Below are 19,892 nucleotides of genomic sequence, written 5' to 3'. Positions count from 1 at the left end.
GGACCCGACTCCGAGAGAGGACCCGACTCCGAGAGAGGACCCGCCTCTGAGTGAGGACCCGCCTATTAGTGGGGGAGGAGGTCTGGCTGTAGAAGGAAGGTCTAATTCCCCCTATGTGGTTGTGATTTAACTTTAAAACTAATTTATGAGAGACAAAAGCTATACACCAACTCTGTTCTTCCCTTGTAACAAAAGTGCTTCGTGTTTTATATTTATTTATACTAGTTTTTTTTTTTTTATATTCTTCAACTGCTTCACTCTTGAGTTTCTCATGATTTTCTTTTTTCAGTAGTTCTTAGAGGTAACTGAAAACTTGTTAAACCTTTTCTATTTTCTGGTTTCCTAATAAAGCTTGTGGCAGCTGCAAAAGGGGCTTTTTGTTGCTTTTTTTCACCATTAGCTTTTTTTTTCGCCACCCTTCCATAAACATGAGATTTGTGAGGAGCATGGCCAATATTTTCCTTGTAAAAAGCTTCTCCCACCTGAGATGTGGACCTCTGCAGCTCCAATAGAATTACCATGGAGCTGCTGCCCTGATTCTTACTCACCTTTCCAGTCAGACTTGGTTGGTTTCCAATTATCCTAGCCTGGTAAAAACCAGCCTTGTGTTCTACATTTTGCTTTGTACAGAGAGTCTGGACCCTCAGCGATTGAGAAATGAGGCCTGGACTCTACTGAAGATTTAATTTGTACCCAGTTGCTAACGTTTGGCCGTGACGACTGTAATGCACCAGTTTGACCCTATGAGGTTTACTGGAGACAATTGTAATTTTTGGACGATTTGTTGAACAGCTTAGTGCTAGAACAATTTTTGTAACGCTTAACCCTATTTTAAAATTCTTCACAATTTTATCCCTGATGTGCCTGGTGTGCACATTAGTCTGATGCTGTTTATATACTTCTGTTCACAAAACAGCTGTATTAATACTGAGGAACAAAGATGGCACACAGGTGGACTCCATATACGCTGTCTGAAATCAATTGGTTGCACTAGATCTGATTTAGGGGTAGCTGAGTGATTACATATGCATTTCAAATTTGTAATTGTGCAAATGTAATTAGACTGTGCCAATTTCTTTCCCCAATTAAAATTATGCATCAGTGTGAGTTGGTAATCCCAAAAAATACATTGAAGATGGTTACTGGAACATAACATATCCCAGGAAGAGGTGCATTTTAAACATTGTACATTTTAAAGGCACTGAATCTTTGATATGCATTATACACTAATCATTCTTTTTCATGTGGAAGTGAGATATGCATGGACAATGATGGATAATTATACAGAATTGCTGCGATTTCTTTTTTTTATTTTTTACCCACACTGTTTCCTCTTTGCTTTTCTCCCCTGCTGCAGCCGAGTGTGGAGCTTCCACGCTAGGACCAGAAGGTGTTCTACTCTCTCCAAATTTTCCCTCCAGCTACGATAACAACCATGAGTGCATCTACCGCATCACTACTGAAAAGGGCAAAGGAATCAGGCTGAAAGCTGAGAGCTTCTCTTTGCAAGATGGAGACTATCTAAAGGTATGCTTAGTCTTTCTCCCTCTCTCGCTCTCTCTCTTGCTCTCTGTTTGTCTCTTACAAACACCCAGACACGTGTGTCAGTATAAACTTCCCCCAGGTGGAAAATCCATAAATGTTTAATTTATTTAGGGATCTATGCCTACACATGCACACACAAATGGTGAATGTGCAAGATTATGTCATCCAGATGCGTGTTCTTGCAGTATACTATGGAATATAACCTTTTTTCCTGTTCAGGTTATGCTTCAGCATAACTGTTGTATGATTAGCTAGTGTAAAATTAAAGAATATTTCATATGGTAGTTGCCTAGTGTGCATGACGTGATACTCAGACAAGCGAGGACAAATCAGATATTTTTGGCAGGTTCTAAACATCTATGGATTATGCAGTAAAACTCTATTTTCAATAGTATATTAATGAGCGTATTCCAGTCATGTGAACCTATGCTTACAGGAACTGTGTAAAAAAAAAAGGCTGGAGGTAAAACCTAGATCAGTATTATATCTAAATTGCATTATCAATGTTTGCTCTACCTTTTAAATGTATTGACTATTTGTGTGCAGAGCAATAAACATTCCTGCTGGGGGTTATTAACAATGTTCTCTATTAGTGTTGATAGCTGTGCTTCTGCAGAATCTGAAAGGGAACAAATCAGCCTCCTCAAACTCTTGGGAGAATTACTGCTGTATTTGAGGGCTGGCCTTGGCTTTTATACACTTTCATTTGTTGCAGCTTGTGGTATCTGTAAGTAAGACGAGGAGCCATAACTCACAAGAATACCAAGCGATCGTATAAAAGGATCTTAAAGGTGTATTCACGATAAAACAAAAGTGTAACGTGTCTTGGGGTATAATCTCGAGAGGGCTGGATGATGAGGGTAGTTAGATAGACTGTCTGAAAATTGTTTTAAAATATGATGTGTGTGAGAGGTTAGATTCAAGTCATTTTTACACATGTTAAAGACCAACCTATCTATACATCAAAACCCCAGAGCTCTCTGTTTACAAAGATGCAAACACTTTACTGTGTTTACATCTAAAATTAATTCTCTGTGACTGAACCCTCTGCACTTATTACCAGACATCAAAATTGTTTGGTGTAATCATAGTGGTGTGTTGTACAAGTTATTTATTTTGGCATCTAAGTACACCGTTGTGGTAAAAACAGTACGCAATGTTTTAAGTCTATGGTTCAGTCATTATAAAGTGATGATAATCTATTTTTCGACCACATTCTAAACGATCAAAACAAAACTAAAATGACTGATTCCAGCATGTTAAAATGTATTAAACAAAAGGCACATTTTTAAAAGTTGCTTGCMAAAAATTCAGCATGCCATGGTTGAACACCTTGTATAGTTACCTTTAGTAGCAACAATTTAGAGTAATTACTTTCTGGCATATTAACATCTGTTAATATGCTGCTTTCAAGGTCCTATCACAGCAGCTCAACTGTGTTAAAGGTCTAAACTTTCATTGGGTTCTTGCAAGATATTAGTTGTTTTGCTTTTCATCTTCTCTGCTGCGCACTTTCTAGTCTACATGGACTCATTTTTATGGTTAATATAGGTTTTATGTTTTAAACCAGCAAACTGGCAAACATCTTTCTTTGTATTTGTGTTCTTACTTGGTAATAATCATGTAATGATTTACTAACAACACCTAGCTGCCACTTTTCATCTTAAATCCCTAAATCCTGTAGAGTGTATTGCTTTTATGCAGCTTTTCTTCTCCAGGCTTGTTTATTGTACGACTGTTTGAAATATATTGTGTTTTGTGCACTGTTATATTCAAATACATTTAGACCATTTTTCTTATCATGTCTTAATATTTAAAACACCAAAATTTGAATAAGAAAGCACTTTGGTTTTACTGTAACTGTGTGTGTGTGCGTGCGTGCGCGCGCGCGCGTGTGTGTGTGTGTGTGTGCGTGGGTGTGTGTGTGTGTTTTATTTATGTATTTATTTATTTTTTTCTGACCTGATTCAGTCTTGACAGAGTCTTATGTTGTTTTTATTCACAATGTGTCTTAACGCTATGAGTGAGGGCCTGGTTAGCTGGTATGTGGTAAGAGTTTGTTGTTAGCCCTAGACTGAGAGCATCAGTTGAGTTTGTCTGTGGTTAGCTTGTATTAGCAGAGTTCTCCCTGACTTTTAGAGCGGCTTAATGTCATTGTAAAAACTGAAGATGCCCCCAGAGGGAACKGTATAAAACAGAAATAAAAGTTAATAAAAAAAATAATTTCCTAGAGGAGAAGAAAGGGTGACACTGAGCTGGTTGACAGACATAAATAAGCCTAAATGCTATCCATTACACAGATCTTTAAAGAAAACCATGACAAGAAACGTACAAGTCTTCTCTCCACCTATTTCCTATACGCCAAAATTCTCAGTTTATAACAATAACACATAGCAGTCAGTTTGTACAAATTACTGCCGTAAAGGAACAGTGGATTTATTTAAATGCATCTAACACGAGTTAAAAAAGATTTAGATATTCAAAAGTCACATTAATGCAAAGGTGCACTTTTAGAATTGTCYAATGAAAAAACCACATATCAGTGCCTAGTTTAATGAATCCTGGTTTAGTGATGTCATTCTTTACACATAATGCTAAAGTGTAACTTTTTTTCCATAGTTTATTGTAAACAGCTTTTTTTTTTTCTTTTGGTTGTAATGCAAGGTCATAACTAAGCATCACAGGAGAATTTGCCCAGCTTTCAATTTTGATGGGATATTGCATTTCTGAAGCTGTCTTACTGGATGTACAATGTATTGTTTTTTTTAATGCTTTTTGCTCTGGCTGGATGAAGATATGTTTATAGATTATGCAGCTGTCTTTAGGTGCCGTCTACTCCTATTGCCTACACATACATATTTTATGAATCAAGACAAACATAGACTGCAAAATGCTGCCTCTTGAATTGATAGCAGATTTCTCACTCTTACTCAAAAAATGTGTGTGACAAATAAGTCCATTTGTGATGAACGGAACAAAATATACAAACTGCAGTGRTTCTGTAAGATTGCAAAATTTAATGAGGACACACTTTTTTTCCTCTAGTTAATTAAGGTGACCGTTGAGAGCCAATAACTTTCTAATGTTCTAAATTTAACTCAGCATCATAAATTGATTCCACATATACAGGGACTGAAATTTCTTGTTTCAACCTGCCTAGTTTGAGCCATGACCCATCGCCATTTAATGCCTCAGCCCACTTACCTGTCCTCTCGCCATTTTTAATGAAGATCCAAAGAGCTCACAAAGAGCTGGCGAGTAAATTGATTAGAGTAAGTCTTTCATCTTGTCAAGCAAAAGTTAACAGTTTCTCCTTACCTAAACTTACTCATTGGATGTTACTTCTGTGACACCAGTTAGAGAACTTTCTGATACTACGAAAGGCTTTGCAGAGCCAACACCATCCGACCTGGGCAATAACAAGGCTTATTGTTGTTATGGACTATGTTGTCAAGAGTTGTCGTGAAACCAGTACTGAGGAACCATAACTCACCAACAACTCAAGCAAAATATTACATACCTGTATCTGGATCTTTATGTAATTGTAGGAGTTTGAAAAGGGTAGCAGTGAAGTGATCTGATTACTTTTCTGACACAATACAGTATTTTTTATTAGTTTTTGTTGTAATTTGAAAAGTTGCTTCTTTTAACTGGTTCACAACTTATCTTTCTGTCTGAAAGGTAAGTTCAGTGTTAAATATGTGATTCTATCACCGTTTTCTGTGGAGTCCCTCCAGGTTCTATTATAGGACAGTCCTGTTTCTGATTTACACACAGTCTCGGTCAAACTTAAAAGCAGATTTAATAATATATCTTAGCATATTTATCTATCTGTTTCCTAAACTTAGAAGGTTAGTGAAAATATGTACACTAGAGATGACTATCTATACTTTTATTCCTTCTTGTTTAGATCATCACAACTACCTTTTTACTTATCTTAACAAAAAGCTTTATAATAAGTTAACTTCTTAGTCTTTCTTAATGGCAAAACAATCTGCATAAGGATGACTAACTGAGCTGACAAAAGACATCCTTGACTTTTGTATGAGTTTCATCTTTGGGTCCTTTTAGAGTTCACTTCGAAATATTGCCGTTAACCTTCACGACTTTGCAAAGTCAAGTTCCTAATTACATTTTTGGCTTGTTAAGGAACATCAGTTGAGAAGTTCAGGTCAGCTAACCAGAGAATGCTGATTGTTCCTTTAGAAGTGTTGGAGATAGCTCCTTTAAAACAGCGACATGTGAACAAAGGAATGCCCTTGTCTTATTTTTGCGTTGTATTGACAATTTTTATTCAAAAAGTGTTCTTAGAATTGTAAAAAGTACCTTTATTCTGTGTGCTGCTTTTGATTTTCATCATTTAATTTTTTTTATCTTTATGCTATTGTTATATTCTATTCTGAAAAAGCTCATTATATTCCATTGCGAAGGACTTAGTGAAAAGTGTTGTATTAATGAAGTTTGGCTGACATACAAAACATGGTTAGATTGTGCAAAAAATTAATCTTTTTTTTTAGCTTTTTTTTTGCACCAGTTGTCAATCTTTCTGAGCGCGTAATGGGAACAAACAAGTGTTAACAAGATATATGCCTTGATCTATATTTTAACAAATAGAAATGTTATTAGCTTTGGAAAAAAATATCATCCAGTGGAATTGTGGAATTAAATTACATTCCCTAAGATTTAGTTTTTATTAATTTTATCTTTTAAACAAAGTTTTTGTTGTTTTTTACCAGAACATAGTATATGATGTTTTTTTCCTCTTACTGGAAAATGACAGTTTAAAATAAAACGAGGGAAATCTTTATTTAGGCTAGCAATTAGCTTGGTGATCCTCAGGCTAGCAGTAATGCAGCTAACTCCCATCATCGCCGGCGAAAACGCTGAACACAGATCATTTGTTTGACAGCTCCAGCCAGCTTAAGGCAAAAACCTCCTTGAGCATATGAACCAGCTCATTAATTCTTCTTGCTATTGGCTAAGGTTTTAACCTGACACCGTGAAAGAAATCGCTTACCCAGCTGAATTTAACCTAAAATGTCAACTAATACAATACTTGACCACATTAACTTGCATTTACTTGACCTCTGCAGAAAAAAATAAAAAGATAAGTTGAATGGAAAAAAACAAAAAAAACAAAACACAAAACAAGGATGTGGAGGAATTGTTACGAAAATAGCGGTGGCAGGAGAACATGAGAGGGGGGAGTCAGACAGACAGAGAGAGGAGGGGTGGCAGATGGTGACATGTTGATTTATGAGCTGCAGGGCTTTTCATTAACCATACTGAGTTTTACAGAAGCAAGGGGAAGAAGAGGGAAAGAGCAACAGAGGAAAGCAAAATGCAAAAATTGGGCAGGCACTGAGAGGAAAACCTGAGGGAGAGGAACGTGTAAGGGAAAATGAAATTTAGCAGAGTAAGGCTACAGATACTGTCATACCATTTCATACTGTCCTCCTCCATATTTGTGCTTTCCATCACCGCCGCACACTCAAACAGGCTGTATCTACATGCAGCGTTGTCTCCTCTGACTGGCAGCACTTGTAAAGATAGAACACTACATCACCTTTGCCCATTTCCTTGGCATTCCTGCCACCTGCAGACCTGTCACCATCCATCTGTGAAAATGTCACAGGCTGCCAAATATAAGCTTGAGCAGTTCAAGCACGAACAATTCACCTTTTCTTTAACAGCTTTGATATGGCAATAAACAGTGTTGCACAATGACATACTTATAGCTTTAACATTTTCCACTAAAAGTCTCAAAACTAATTCCCCCAAAGTGCATCCGACATTATTTGCCAGCAAATCACCATTTTAATCGCTGAATGTTGATTTCAGATCTTAAATTTCCAAAAACATCCCTGATATTAATCGTCAAGATTCCTTTAGACATTTTAAAAGACAAAATAGAATGTGTTTCTAAAACCATAATAATAGATTAGTTAACAATGAAAATTCACATTATTGTAAAAAAAAAAGAAAAAGAAAAAAAAAAGGCTTCTCAAATACTTCTTGGCAGTGTTTGAGACTGTTACAGCTTCACTCTCTGGATCTTCTTGTTTTGCAATGCTAATGGTCTCCAGCTGGTGTGTTATTGCTGTTTTTATTATTGCAATATCACAGGTGTATGGTTATATTCTAATCATTTGGACATATGGATTTAGATTGTGGGGGAAAAGGGAAGCAGTAAAAAATTGGTGATTTCATATTGTTTAGAAATGAAGTTGACATACAGCCAATCAACAGAGTAAACTGTTGGCAGAGCCACTGTATGTTATTTTGGTCCAGGAATTACATGTACTGTGCTGTTTTTGATTTTGATATGTCATAAACAGTGATGTACTCCTTCACAAAACTTTACACACCGAGTTGTTGAACTGTGGATTTTAGAAATGATTTTCACAAAAACAAGAAAACAAATCAAAGCAAAAAAATACAAATAGAAAAAAGATTTTTCGTTTTTTTTTAAAAATAATACTGGGATCATTATGAGAATTTGAGGTATAGATATTAGGATCCAGTAAATGGCAGTAGTGCAACAATAATGGATGCAAGCTGCCGTTGAAATCTAAAGAAGAAGAAGAAAAAGAAAGCACCCATTTTCATTTAGCACATGCTAGGACAGAAGGATCAGCACTTTTACTGTTAGAGTTACTGTTCAGAAACTACCGTAATCAGTTCAGTTAAATCTAAACTTGGCAACTTTTTCTTTTTCAACCGTAATAAATGTGATATTCAATTGACCTGTTATGACTCAAATTTTGTCTGTCCGCCCCCCTCTGTTACTGCTGCATCATTGTGGAAAACCTGGAGCGGCAGAGATATCTGCGGCTTTTATGTGTATGTTTACTGGTTTAAAAAAAAAAAAAAACTTTGGGGTTGTGGCTTATAGTCCAGTGCGGCTCATAGTTTGGAAAATACGGACTATAATCCGTCCTGGATTTTTTCTGTGAAGAACCCAGAGAGGGTTATTTGGTTATTATTTATTTTATTAATAGTGTTATTATTTATTTCCTGACTTTTGTTCTCCAAAGAACCCAGAGAGAGTTATTTGATTGTGCTTTCTGGAAAACAATACATTTTTACATTTAGGCACTCCTGCAATCGTCACACTTTTTCTGTAACAAACTGACTCCGGCCCCCACCAGAGAAGGGAAAAGTCATGTGGCCCTCACAGGAAAAAGTTTGGGGACCCCTGCTGTACGGTATTCCACAGCTACTGGACAGGAACTAAACTCTAAAGGTTTGCGGTGAGCACAATAAGTGCAGAGCACTGTCATAAGCTGGTTTTCATTAGGTCTTATGGCATGGGAGAGTTTCACACAGTGCGTCAGAAGAAAGTGCCTGAGGGGATTTACAAACCTGTCTGTTAGATGCCAGATGCTGCATCGTAGTATGTGGCATTAGTAGCCCTGGAGGTTTGCACAGTGTGACTTATCAAAGCCTGGTGTTTGTGCTCAAGGGAACTATCAGTATGGCAGGCCAGCAATTTTTTGGGGGTATTGGCAACATATAACGAGGAAACTTTGTAAGACGACTAGAATCTGAATCATGAATAAAATTCCATGTTACTGTGAAAGTTATTGTAGCAGTGTAATTGGTTTGAAACCCTTTGAATAATGGTTTCCATTCTGAAGAAGCTAGTTGCTCAAATAAGTCGACACAAACTGAAACATTTCCATGTTGCTTATTAATTTTTATTAAGCAGCTGTTTTCTGCAAGAACACAACATCCACTTACAGACTGTTGATGGAGTTTTAAAAACAACTTCAAAAATAATGAAGAAATAATTACAAAGACCGTAACAAACATTGCTCAGACTAGACCTTATAAAGTTAAGCATTTTACAAATAAACAGCAACCATGTGATTGGTTTTAACGTAATTTAAAAAGTGAAATGTTAACATAAGTCAAATAAATTAATATACAACTTGTGCATCTTTATAATTTTTATTTAAGAAGTTACACTGATAGCAAAATAATAATTGCATGGATTAGAATTGTTGAGCCTTGAACTTTCAAAAGTCTGAATTTGTTCCTTAAGCCCAAATTCTTTTATCATCTGGTAGGTGTGCAGCCCAAATTACCCCCCTGTCAAAGACTAATGTGAAAGGCATGTAATCCAACTCCTTATGTTGTCAGTCATGCTTTAAAATGCTGGTCAGGTACTTTGTTCTGCTTTAATTCTTTTGTTATGTCAAAGCTGGATGCTATAAATACCACAACTGGAGTCTAGAGAGAGCAAAGCTTTGTTCTCTTTTAAAGGGGTTATGTGGTGTTCTGATGAGCTCACATATATGGAGGTAAATAAGTTGGCAATTCTCTAAAAAGGCACTTTATGCTGTGAAAGTTAATATTTTTTAAATGTCCATGAAATTTCAGTACCTTTATTTCAAGCCGAGACTGATTTTAAATCCTGTAGTTGAAGAGGAAGGTCACAATAACCTTTTTTTTTTTTGTCCAAAACCACAGGTCGGTTAGAGATATAGCGCTGTTATTACTGCTAATGATCATTACTTAAAAACTAGTTATGGATTGACATGTGTAGACTTGTGTATGGTCTTTTTCAGTTATCTTTTACTCTTACTTATTTTCACTGCAGCAAACAAACAACCAAGGAAGGCATCTGGTAGATTTAACATGCAGTGTGCTCTGATGCAAAGCTAAGCAAAATGACTCAAACTCATGTTTTATTAATGTGGCTCAACACCGTTACTGTGTTTTGATTGACAGGTGTATGATGGAGAGAATACCACATCCCGTCTTCTTGGCAACTTTACACTTGATGGAATGATGGGTCGTGTCATCAACAGTACGTCCAATCACTTATGGCTGGAGTTCAACAGCAACGCCTCTGGAACGGAGCAGGGCTTCCGCCTTACTTACACAAGTGAGTGAATCCCATGCTCTTGTGATGTTTTCCATAAATTAGGTGAAGCGCTATAATTTTTTAAGTTGACGTAACAAAAATAGATTATGATTGACATGGTTTGCATTTTTTGTTTTTCACATAAAGAGTTTTTACATTTTTATTTATCCACAAAAATACTCTTTCCTAAGCTCTTATGGACAAATTTTTTTGCAACTACAATCTTTTTTTTATTTTTTATTGAAATTCAGAATGATTAGGTCGTTTCGTTACCCTCTTCCTAGATCCTGGATCTCTTTTGTGTATCAGTCAGGTGAATTTTATGTTGCTGAGTAGACCTGGTCACATCCTCTACATGTTAATTTTAGAACATTGCGTAGTTTTTCTTGTAACATAAGTAAACTGAGGCAAGCGGTTGGTTTCCTGCTCTATTTCAGCTTTCTAATTTAACAGGCATTGAAAAAGGAAATTAGGACATAAATGCTTTAAACAGGCTCTCATTCTGGCTCACAAACACACACATACACACACTCATTTAAATGGCTTTAAAGAGAACCTGTTAAAAACTTCAGAGCAGCCGTTGTATAAGTCAAAGAGGCTATTTAAGGAGCATTTATCTGTGAGACATTTAAAGAAGGTGAGAATGACGCATCTGGAGTGGTGGAGCAGCTGAACGAGCGAGACAAACAAATGAGGGTAAATGGTATATAGATATTATAGGTGCTCTGTAAGTCAGTAAAACCATTAAACTACCCTCAATTTGTAAGACATTATACTAAAAAAGGTGCCATGTTCCTCAGAGTTTTTGCTTTTAACAGAGGAGATGGAGCATGGATAAGAGTGATTGATAGATTAGGGTTAAAACATACAGGAGGAGAGAGAAACAAGAAGGTTCATGAACGTCCAATGTTAAAGGATATTTTAATGTAGCAATAAGAAATGACAGAACATCTACACAAGACAATAACAAGAAAGGTTAACGGAAGTGAAATGCATCTGTTTAATGGATAAAGGAGCAGATTGACATTTACAGACATCCTGCKCAAGCTCATGTAAATTTAAAGTAAAAGTTTCTTGTTGTGTAAGAGTTTCCATTGAAGAGTTTGTTTGTGTCACTGCCTTTTTGAATAACTGGTGAACAAAAGCTTTAAAAAAAAAATCTAGTTTTGATTCATATCTTCGGCATTTTAGCTCTGTATGAATAGCTCGGAAAATAATCTTCGTCTTTGTGAGTTTTGGACGGGTGTGGTTGTGTGCTCTTCTGAGTACTTTAAATTTTGAAATGTTAAAAATGGGCATATAAGTAGAACACTTATATAACATTTTTAAGCACTTTTAGTACTTCTGTTTCTCACCAAGAATTGATGGTATTTAACAACAGATCAGTTGTTTTTTGACGATATTCTCGGCCTAAACAGAAATATCACTTGAAAATATAAACACTTTTATGTGTGTCTCACTTCTCCCTCTTGTGTCCCTTTGGATATGTGTTTTTTAAATTTTTTTTAGGTTTTGATCTGGTTCGCTGCGAGGAGCCTGGAGTTCCCAGTTATGGGTATAAAATCCAGGACGATGGGCATTATGCCAATACGTTCGTCCTGTACTCCTGCAACCCCGGGTATACCCTGCATGGCAGCAGTACGCTTACCTGTCTGAGTGGTGATAGGCGTGTCTGGGACAAACCACTGCCTTCCTGTATCGGTTAGTATGCAAGCAAACATGTAGATGTCATTACATAAATAATTCAGTGCAACAAAAGTTTAATGTTTAACCTCTGGGCAGTTTTTGTGTAGTTTAACAATAAATGAAGCGAGGACGAGTGACAGTGACCAGATTCAGTTTGTAGGCTGCAGCACAATGACTCAAAGACAGTGAGTAGGCAAATATGTGAGTCAACACAGGCAAATACTTTGAAAAGAGCTTCTGGGGACTGATTCAACACTGTAGCAAATATTTGTAATGGTACTACTACAACTCCTTTGCATAAAAATTGCTCTCTCTGCTTCATCTGTGAACACAAGGTTATCTGTTTTTTGACAATAAACGTTTCAACAGTTAATATTTGGTCCCCTGTTGATGGTATAAAGTTAGCTCTCTTCCAAAGAAATGTCTGACAGTGTCAATGTATGGTGATGTTATTCTCAAGTAAAAACAAAATAATCTGACATCCAGAAAAAAAAATCCACAATGTAAAAATAAAAATATAATTTACATGCAGTCTGCTAAACGTGACTTGATATTTGTTCATGAAATCCTTGTTGGCCAATATACTTTTCTAGAAAAGTGTCTTGTAAAAGTTTTTAAACCTGTTGAATTATTTCATATTTTGTTATACAGTCACACATTTTTCATTGTGAGTTTTTTGTAATGCTGGTTTTGAATATGATGATCCAAACACCAGGTGGTGCATAATTATGAAGTGGTAAGAAAATGGATACATGTCTTTTAAGAAGTTTGGAATTTGGATATACATTATCTTACAGCAGAGACGACATTTTAACAGTATTGTGCAACGTTAGCTAACATGCTATTTTGCATGTAGGTCAGAAAGTAACATTCTGGGCTCATCTTGCTGTAACTGCAATGCCTCCAATATGGTTATGGTAAACTGCAGACAGAAAACATGCATCTCTAAAAAAAATAATTTTTTAAAAGTTATGTTGTGCTTCTAAATGTAAATCCATGGTGTTTAGTCAAAGTTGCTTGTTCTTCCTTAGCTTGATAGACAGACATATATATACAGGTATAAATCTTATTACAAACAAGCTTAAAAGAAACTAAATTAATAGTTAAGACTGCACAAACAGAATTTTTAGTTAATTTCTAACATATAAAATTCTATAAGTATATAATATAGGTTTAGTTGGCATTTGAAACAGTCCAGGGACATGAAATGGTATTTGAAGTTTTGGCTGCAGAATATCCAGTTAGATCCTATATCACTGACTAATTGCCATTTCTGTCCAGCAGTTGGTAAATTGAATTCAGTTTCTAACAGAATTTTAAGTCCCTCAAGTAAAGTACTAGCAAAAATGTGTGTCTGCTTTGTCCAGAAATACTTTTACTTTTTGCATTTTTTTGTAGAAAAACACTTCTGGAAGAATGTTTGCCATACCAGATAGATGCAGGGACATTGCACATATTGAAAAGCAAACCTTGTGCCAACACACCTGTGCTTTGTGGGGTGGGACCCAGCCTGATGCAGTTGCTAATGGCAACAAGAAGAATGTGCGTCTGTTTATGAGTGAACTGAATGCATTTGGATGACAATGGATTTTTTATTTTTATGGAATGTGATTAAAACAGTTTTTCTCAGTTATCATCGATTTCAGGTGCTTTATCCCTGCCTTACTTTAGCTAATCCAACAACCAATACTTAATGGCTTAACCTGGAATAATCTATTACCTTAGCTCCCACTCCATTGTTCTGTTTGTTTTGCCTCCTGTCTGACTGTTTCCATCTATGTCTGTCTTATTGTCTCCCACATCTGAGCATATTAGCATAGAGATCATGAAATGGCCTTGCCCCAGGCTTTTGCTCTGCTGTCTCTCTCTTTTTATCGCCTACATGTCGTCAACAGAATCTTTCTTTTACGTTTGTTGGCCTCTTTTCTACCATGGTTGTTTGCCCCTGTTTATAGCTCATCCGATCTTCTCTACAAACCGGTCAGGTGTAACACCATGAACCATTTTCAAGTGAAGATTTCATTGATATTGAKTGATTGTTAGATGTCTGGGTCAGAGAATCTCCAATATTTTCTGGCCTCTGAGGTGTTTGTGATCTGCAGTGGTTCACGCCAACAAACAAACAAGTAACTGTAATCACATTGCTGAAGAAGTTAATCTAGACGGGGCTGCATAGCTGCAGACCAGTTGGTGTGAACATGTCCACCACCAAARGCGACAAAATTGGTCATCTGGGTTATAGAACTGGATCATGGAATAGAATAAAATATTTTTATGAAACCTTTACTCCCTAATGGATGTAGTGTTTTTCAGCAGGATAATGCCACAATGTAAAGAATAGTTCAGAAATCTTTTGAAGAGCACAACAAAGAGTGCGAGCTATTGACTGTAACTCCAAACTCAGATGTCAGTTCAGTTGAGCATCTGGAGGAACATATTTTGTCAGTGGAGGCTCACAGCTCACAGGACTTAAAAGATGGGGCCAACATCTGGTACCAAAACACACTTTCAGGGGTTTCATTAAGTCAGTCYTTCAAAGTGTCAGGGCATCTACAGACACCAGTAGATGTGCATGCGGATGTGGTTGCCAACTCGTTCAAAACGTGATTTTTTAGTACTGGACCAGGCTTAGTAGAGAGTTATCATCTGTAGATATCTGGACTTTTCTGTTTTATATCAGTTTTACATGATAACCATCTTTCCTGTTGTGCATTTAATCAACAGTGACTGAGACAAAAATATATCTGAGTGGCAGGATTCTATTCAGTGTGTTGTTGTTGGTTTTTTTGTCCTTTTGTGTCCTTGTTTYGATTTGCACATTTGACTGTGTATCTATTTACATCCTGTCCAAGGTAATGCAATGAAAGTAGGTTGTCATGGTGTTGTAGGTCATAGGGCAGTAAGATGCAAGTACACAGAACACRGATACATGAAGCCTGCTCTGTACTAAACAGTTTTCTTATCAGCAGGGATCTGCTGGCTCAATGAGCCACCAAGGMTTCTGTGTATAATCACCATGATTTTGAATCTGCCTGCAGCCTTCCAGTATCTTCCCCCTTGCCTTTAGACTAAAAATAACCAAAGAATAAGATAAGACTCATGTCTCTCACTTGTGCTTGAAGCAGCATTTTTTCCCCTGACTTGTAAACAATATGGAATAATTCTTATGGGACGACARGCCTCAACGTTTTTCACTAACCTTGAAATACAAAACCAAGGTGGAYCTAATGAATTAARCATTTTTTWAAAATCTGATTACCATGTAATTCATTAATAGATGAACAGTYTGTTGTCAGTAAGGGATGGACATRATCAAGTATGCYGTTTTCTGTTTTGGGGCTGACAGAACTGRCCTCTCTATGGTTTTAGACATACTTGGGCTGTAAAAATGTGTTTTTTGTTGTTGTCTTTCTCTCAAGTCAAGCCAGTCTGCTCGCTCAACTCTGACCTCTGACATATACAAGGAATTTTCTTCCACATAACCACCCTTAGACTTAGCTGGATATTTCTTGATTTTGGACCATTCTCTGTAAACTTTTCACGATGGTTGCACAAGAAAATCTCAGTGGGTTGGCAGTCTCTGAAACCACTCAAACCAGACCAGAGTTAATGTTCTTTTCATTCTGATGTTCCTTTTTTATCCTTAGAAATTGTCTTCACTRTATCCAGATGCCTAAATTTTCTTGCTAAATGAGTTGCTAGCATGTGATTGGCTTATTTGCTATTTGAGTTTGCAAATTTTCTATCTAATTCTGACAAATGGCAAACACACTTGATACAGTTGTATTTTTCTGCTCTTAAAGTATTGTTTATCTGCTTTACTTTAGAAATTTCTAGCTCAAAAATAAKCTTTCTTTGTGCTGTTCTTGTAGCGGAGTGTGGAGGTCACATAACTGGAGCAGTGTCTGGACGGATTCTTTCCCCTGGATACCCGGCTCCATATGACAACAACCTCCACTGTACCTGGACTATAGAAGCAGACACAGGCAAGACTATCAGGTGAATATCAAGCAGTTGTGTATGCTGAATCACACTCATGCTCATGCACAATTTAAACTAAAATTGAGGAAACTTGAAATAAAAAAAAAGCTGCTGACAGGWATGYGAACTCGCATRCCTGYCAGGAGTGTTCTTAATTGCATTTTTGTTGAAATATTTTTTTCCTCTGTGTGTTTTCTCAGCCTCCACTTCATTGTCTTTGACACTGAGGTCGGCCACGATATTCTGAGAGTTTGGGATGGTCCATCTGGCTCTTCAGACGGGGGGATCCTGTTGAAAGAGTGGTCTGGCCCAGCCTTGCCTGAAGATAGCCACTCGACTTTCAACATCCTCACTCTACAGTTTGATGCTGATTATTTTATCAGCAAACAAGGATTTTCTATACAGTTCTCTAGTAAGAAGCTTACATTTAAGTTGGACATGAATTCAACTGAAAATGTATCATGACCTCGTGAAATCACCGGTGTTTACCATCTGCTCGAATTGATGACCTATATCTCTTCTCTATAAAGAAAAACCAATTACTGACTTAGCARTTACATTACCTAATTAGCAAACTCAAGCAGCTTTAGGTTATCTTACAAGCCCCATTTACATTGGAAATATAATAGTTAATATAGCACTAATACAATATATAATAGGATTTCTGGAAAACCTCCAGCTAGAGAACCAAATGAGACACTTAATGTATCACCAGGAGACCCAGGCATGTTAAGTAGACTACTGAGGGGAGCCCCCAGAGACCTATGGTTCAATTTTGGATATAACACATCCTTCGTAAAGCAGACTGTGCTTTCAAATAAAGGAACTAGAAGATTTATATTAATATTCTGTACAGTTTTTTGGTGAAACTTACCAGGTTTGGTGTGTGGCAAACTCCTGTACTTTCACATACATTTTCGTTGGCCAGTACAACTTTGCTTACTCTTTGTAAGCCTCTGTGTCATTTATTGTGAACAGTACTCTGATGCACAAGGCTGTCATTTGTAAAACACAGCATGAATATTTACACTCAGTACGTTTTATCTCTTGTTCTCCTGTGCGTTCCCTCCATCCACCGCAAATTTAAAACAATAAATATTTACACACCCTGACATGGTAATCAAAGGACTGCTATTCCATTACTATGGTAATGATTCCTTATATTTACCTCCATGTTGATTTACTGAAGCATTGCACTTATTTAAATAGGCAAAGGTTTTTGGWTTCAATTAATATTACAACCGACCTTCCCTACAATTTTGTCCTGTCTTGTCTTCTGTGTTCTATGATCATTAAACCGATGAAAGAAGTAAACTAGTACAACTTGGACATATATTTTAAGATTTATTAAATCATTTTCAAGATGTAGGTTTGAATAAAGCACTAACAAGTTACTATTTGTGCAGTGATGGTGGATTGATATTTTTTTTCGTAATGGAAGATCCATCTATCAATCCATGCTATTTTACTTGTTAGATTTTCAAAAAATCTAGCCTGTGATAATACTGCAGTGTTACATAATACACTCTCTGGGGTTTGCATTTGCCCAAAAAGTCAAGCTTTGCAGCATAAGATGCCATTTGACTGRTATTTAGCAAATGATTGTAATTATAGGCAACAAAGGGTAAGTAACTTATTGAAGGATATACAATTTACGTCAAATTATGTTGTTAGTTTGTAGACTGCCACAAGAGTATTTCTGGATGATTATTAGTCTGAAACAAAATTTGAATGTGAAAAAATTCAAAGATCCATTAAAATGTTGTCTTAAATTAATTCTAACTGCATMTTTTTATATCTTCAAAAATGTTGGCCAAGCATTGCACCACATAAATTAATTAGCGTAACMAACATATTATTCAGCTGATGGTAATTAAACAGTAGTTCAGGCAAATAATGCAGGTAAAATTTGATGAGAATATGCCAGGTACCAATATTTATTTTATTTTATTTTTTTTAACTTGAGCCACAACAGCGACATCCTGCAATGACCCGGGTATTCCCGTAAACGGTTCTCGATACGGAGACAGTAAAGAGCCTGGTGACAGCATGACCTTCCAGTGTGACCCCGGCTATCAGCTGCAAGGCCAAGACACCATCACATGTGTACGAATGGATAACAGGTTCTACTGGCAGCCGGATCCACCAACCTGCATGGGTAAGTCTAAAGCATACTGCAGATTATTACCCTAATTGACTTCATGAACATTCAAGATTAAAGAGTACTGCAATGATATTACAGATATGTATAAAATCCATTCACACCAAGCAGAGAATTTCTTCTCTAGACAGGAAGGGGAGAAAGTTATGTGGGGAAAAAAAGTTTCTACTTTCTGCCTTCTTTTCTTTTTTTAATAACTGCATTTTTGATCATCAGAGAATTGAATATCAAAAACAAAGATAATCGGAATCATTACAGAATGCATCTTTCAAATTATAATTTCATTTATTAGGTGAAAAGCTTTTTAAGCATAGTAAGTAATAACATTATGGATATCTGAGTCTTTTCCAGTGCTTTGGAGGAATTTCAGCTCATTCCTAATCAGAAACAGTCTGTTGAAAGATTCCAACAGAGATTTATTTAGATTTAAATCTTAACTTTGATTAGGCCACTCCAAATTCCAGTACAATGACTATTCCCAAAAGTCTTGGAGAGCATCTAATTTTCATTTKGCCTTTGGAACTCATGGATTCCATTTTTCTCAAATGTTTCTTTATTGTTTAAACATTAACACTGAACCTAGAGGGGGCGTGGGAGCTGTAGTTTTCCAGAAGTTTTCTGGGCTATTATGTCACCTCCTAAATAAGTGATTGAACTAATTTTGAGGTCATTTTTGAAGGCAGACCGCTCATGGGAGGGTTCACTACTGTTCCATGTCTGCATTTGTGGATAACAGCGCTCGCTATAGTTTGCAGGAGTCCCAAACCCTTAAGAATAGCTGCAACCAGAACATAGATGTTATTTTATTTGTTTCTCATGCGTTCTTTAAATTATTTTGCTTGCGGTGTGATGTCACTTTTTGAGCTCTTTTGCTGGGCTTCATGTTGTCAGACATACTCTATTTTACATGCTTTTGGATTTTGCATGTCTGGTATTTATTTACTGTTGATCTTGATCTTGTGGTTAGATGATATGTACCAAAAAATTGTGAGTAATCACAGTTGGGTGTATTTAATATTACATTTTTGCCAAGGTGGGAAAGGAAATGAGGTGTAACTACTGTTAAATTAAAAATATTTTAATATCATGGAAATAAGATTAGAAGATTAAGTGACTGATATTTACAAACTTAAATGCAAAAAGGCATAAAAATGCACAGCTGTTTGCTCACGTTGATTTGCCATTGTTGAACTCCACAAGATGTGTGGCAGAGTGCAAATATTTACAACTTTCTAATTAAATGACATATAAAATAACTACAGCTAAACTCCTGTAAGAGGTGAGCAACAAGMAACCTGTGGAATGACGCTGTTGCACACACGGGTTGTTCTTACTTTAGAAATACATTGTCCTCTACCAGACTGGCAGGAGATTAAACCACCCAAGGGAAAGGTAAGAAGAATCTTTGACAATACTGAGAGCTTTCTTCTTAAATCTATCCTCTGAAATGGTCTCCAAAGACAGGATTGAGACTTCAGTGACTCCCTCTGCCCTTGTCACCACACTTTGTAGAGGCTTTCTGTCATTAGCACTRCGGTTGCAACACCAAGAAGTGATGTAGGCTGTCACAATGAATAGCACCCCAGTGAAAGGTGGTGAACGGGCACGGAAATGCCTCCACCGCTGAAACTTCTTGACAAAATGTCG

General features: G+C 36.6%; 1 protein-coding gene across 1 annotated transcript in view; it reads left to right on the top strand.

Annotated features, from left to right (window-relative positions):
* LOC103462895 (CUB and sushi domain-containing protein 1) overlaps window positions 1–19,892 on the top strand; it is a 221,121-nt gene that overhangs the window by 83,843 nt on the left and 117,386 nt on the right. Inside the window, exons 19-24 of the mRNA XM_017303877.1 lie at window positions 1,358–1,527; window positions 10,282–10,438; window positions 11,927–12,055; window positions 15,976–16,102; window positions 16,285–16,496; window positions 18,060–18,242. Coding sequence (XP_017159366.1) covers window positions 1,358–1,527; window positions 10,282–10,438; window positions 11,927–12,055; window positions 15,976–16,102; window positions 16,285–16,496; window positions 18,060–18,242 — 978 coding nt within the window. The remainder of the gene's footprint in view (window positions 1–1,357; window positions 1,528–10,281; window positions 10,439–11,926; window positions 12,056–15,975; window positions 16,103–16,284; window positions 16,497–18,059; window positions 18,243–19,892) is intronic.

The sequence above is a fragment of the Poecilia reticulata genome, linkage group LG3 (genome assembly GCF_000633615.1).
Source record: "Poecilia reticulata strain Guanapo linkage group LG3, Guppy_female_1.0+MT, whole genome shotgun sequence".
Classification (NCBI taxonomy): domain Eukaryota; kingdom Metazoa; phylum Chordata; class Actinopteri; order Cyprinodontiformes; family Poeciliidae; genus Poecilia; species Poecilia reticulata.
The sequence above is the reverse complement of the archived record's forward strand: the minus strand, read 5'-3'. Positions and strand labels throughout refer to the sequence as shown.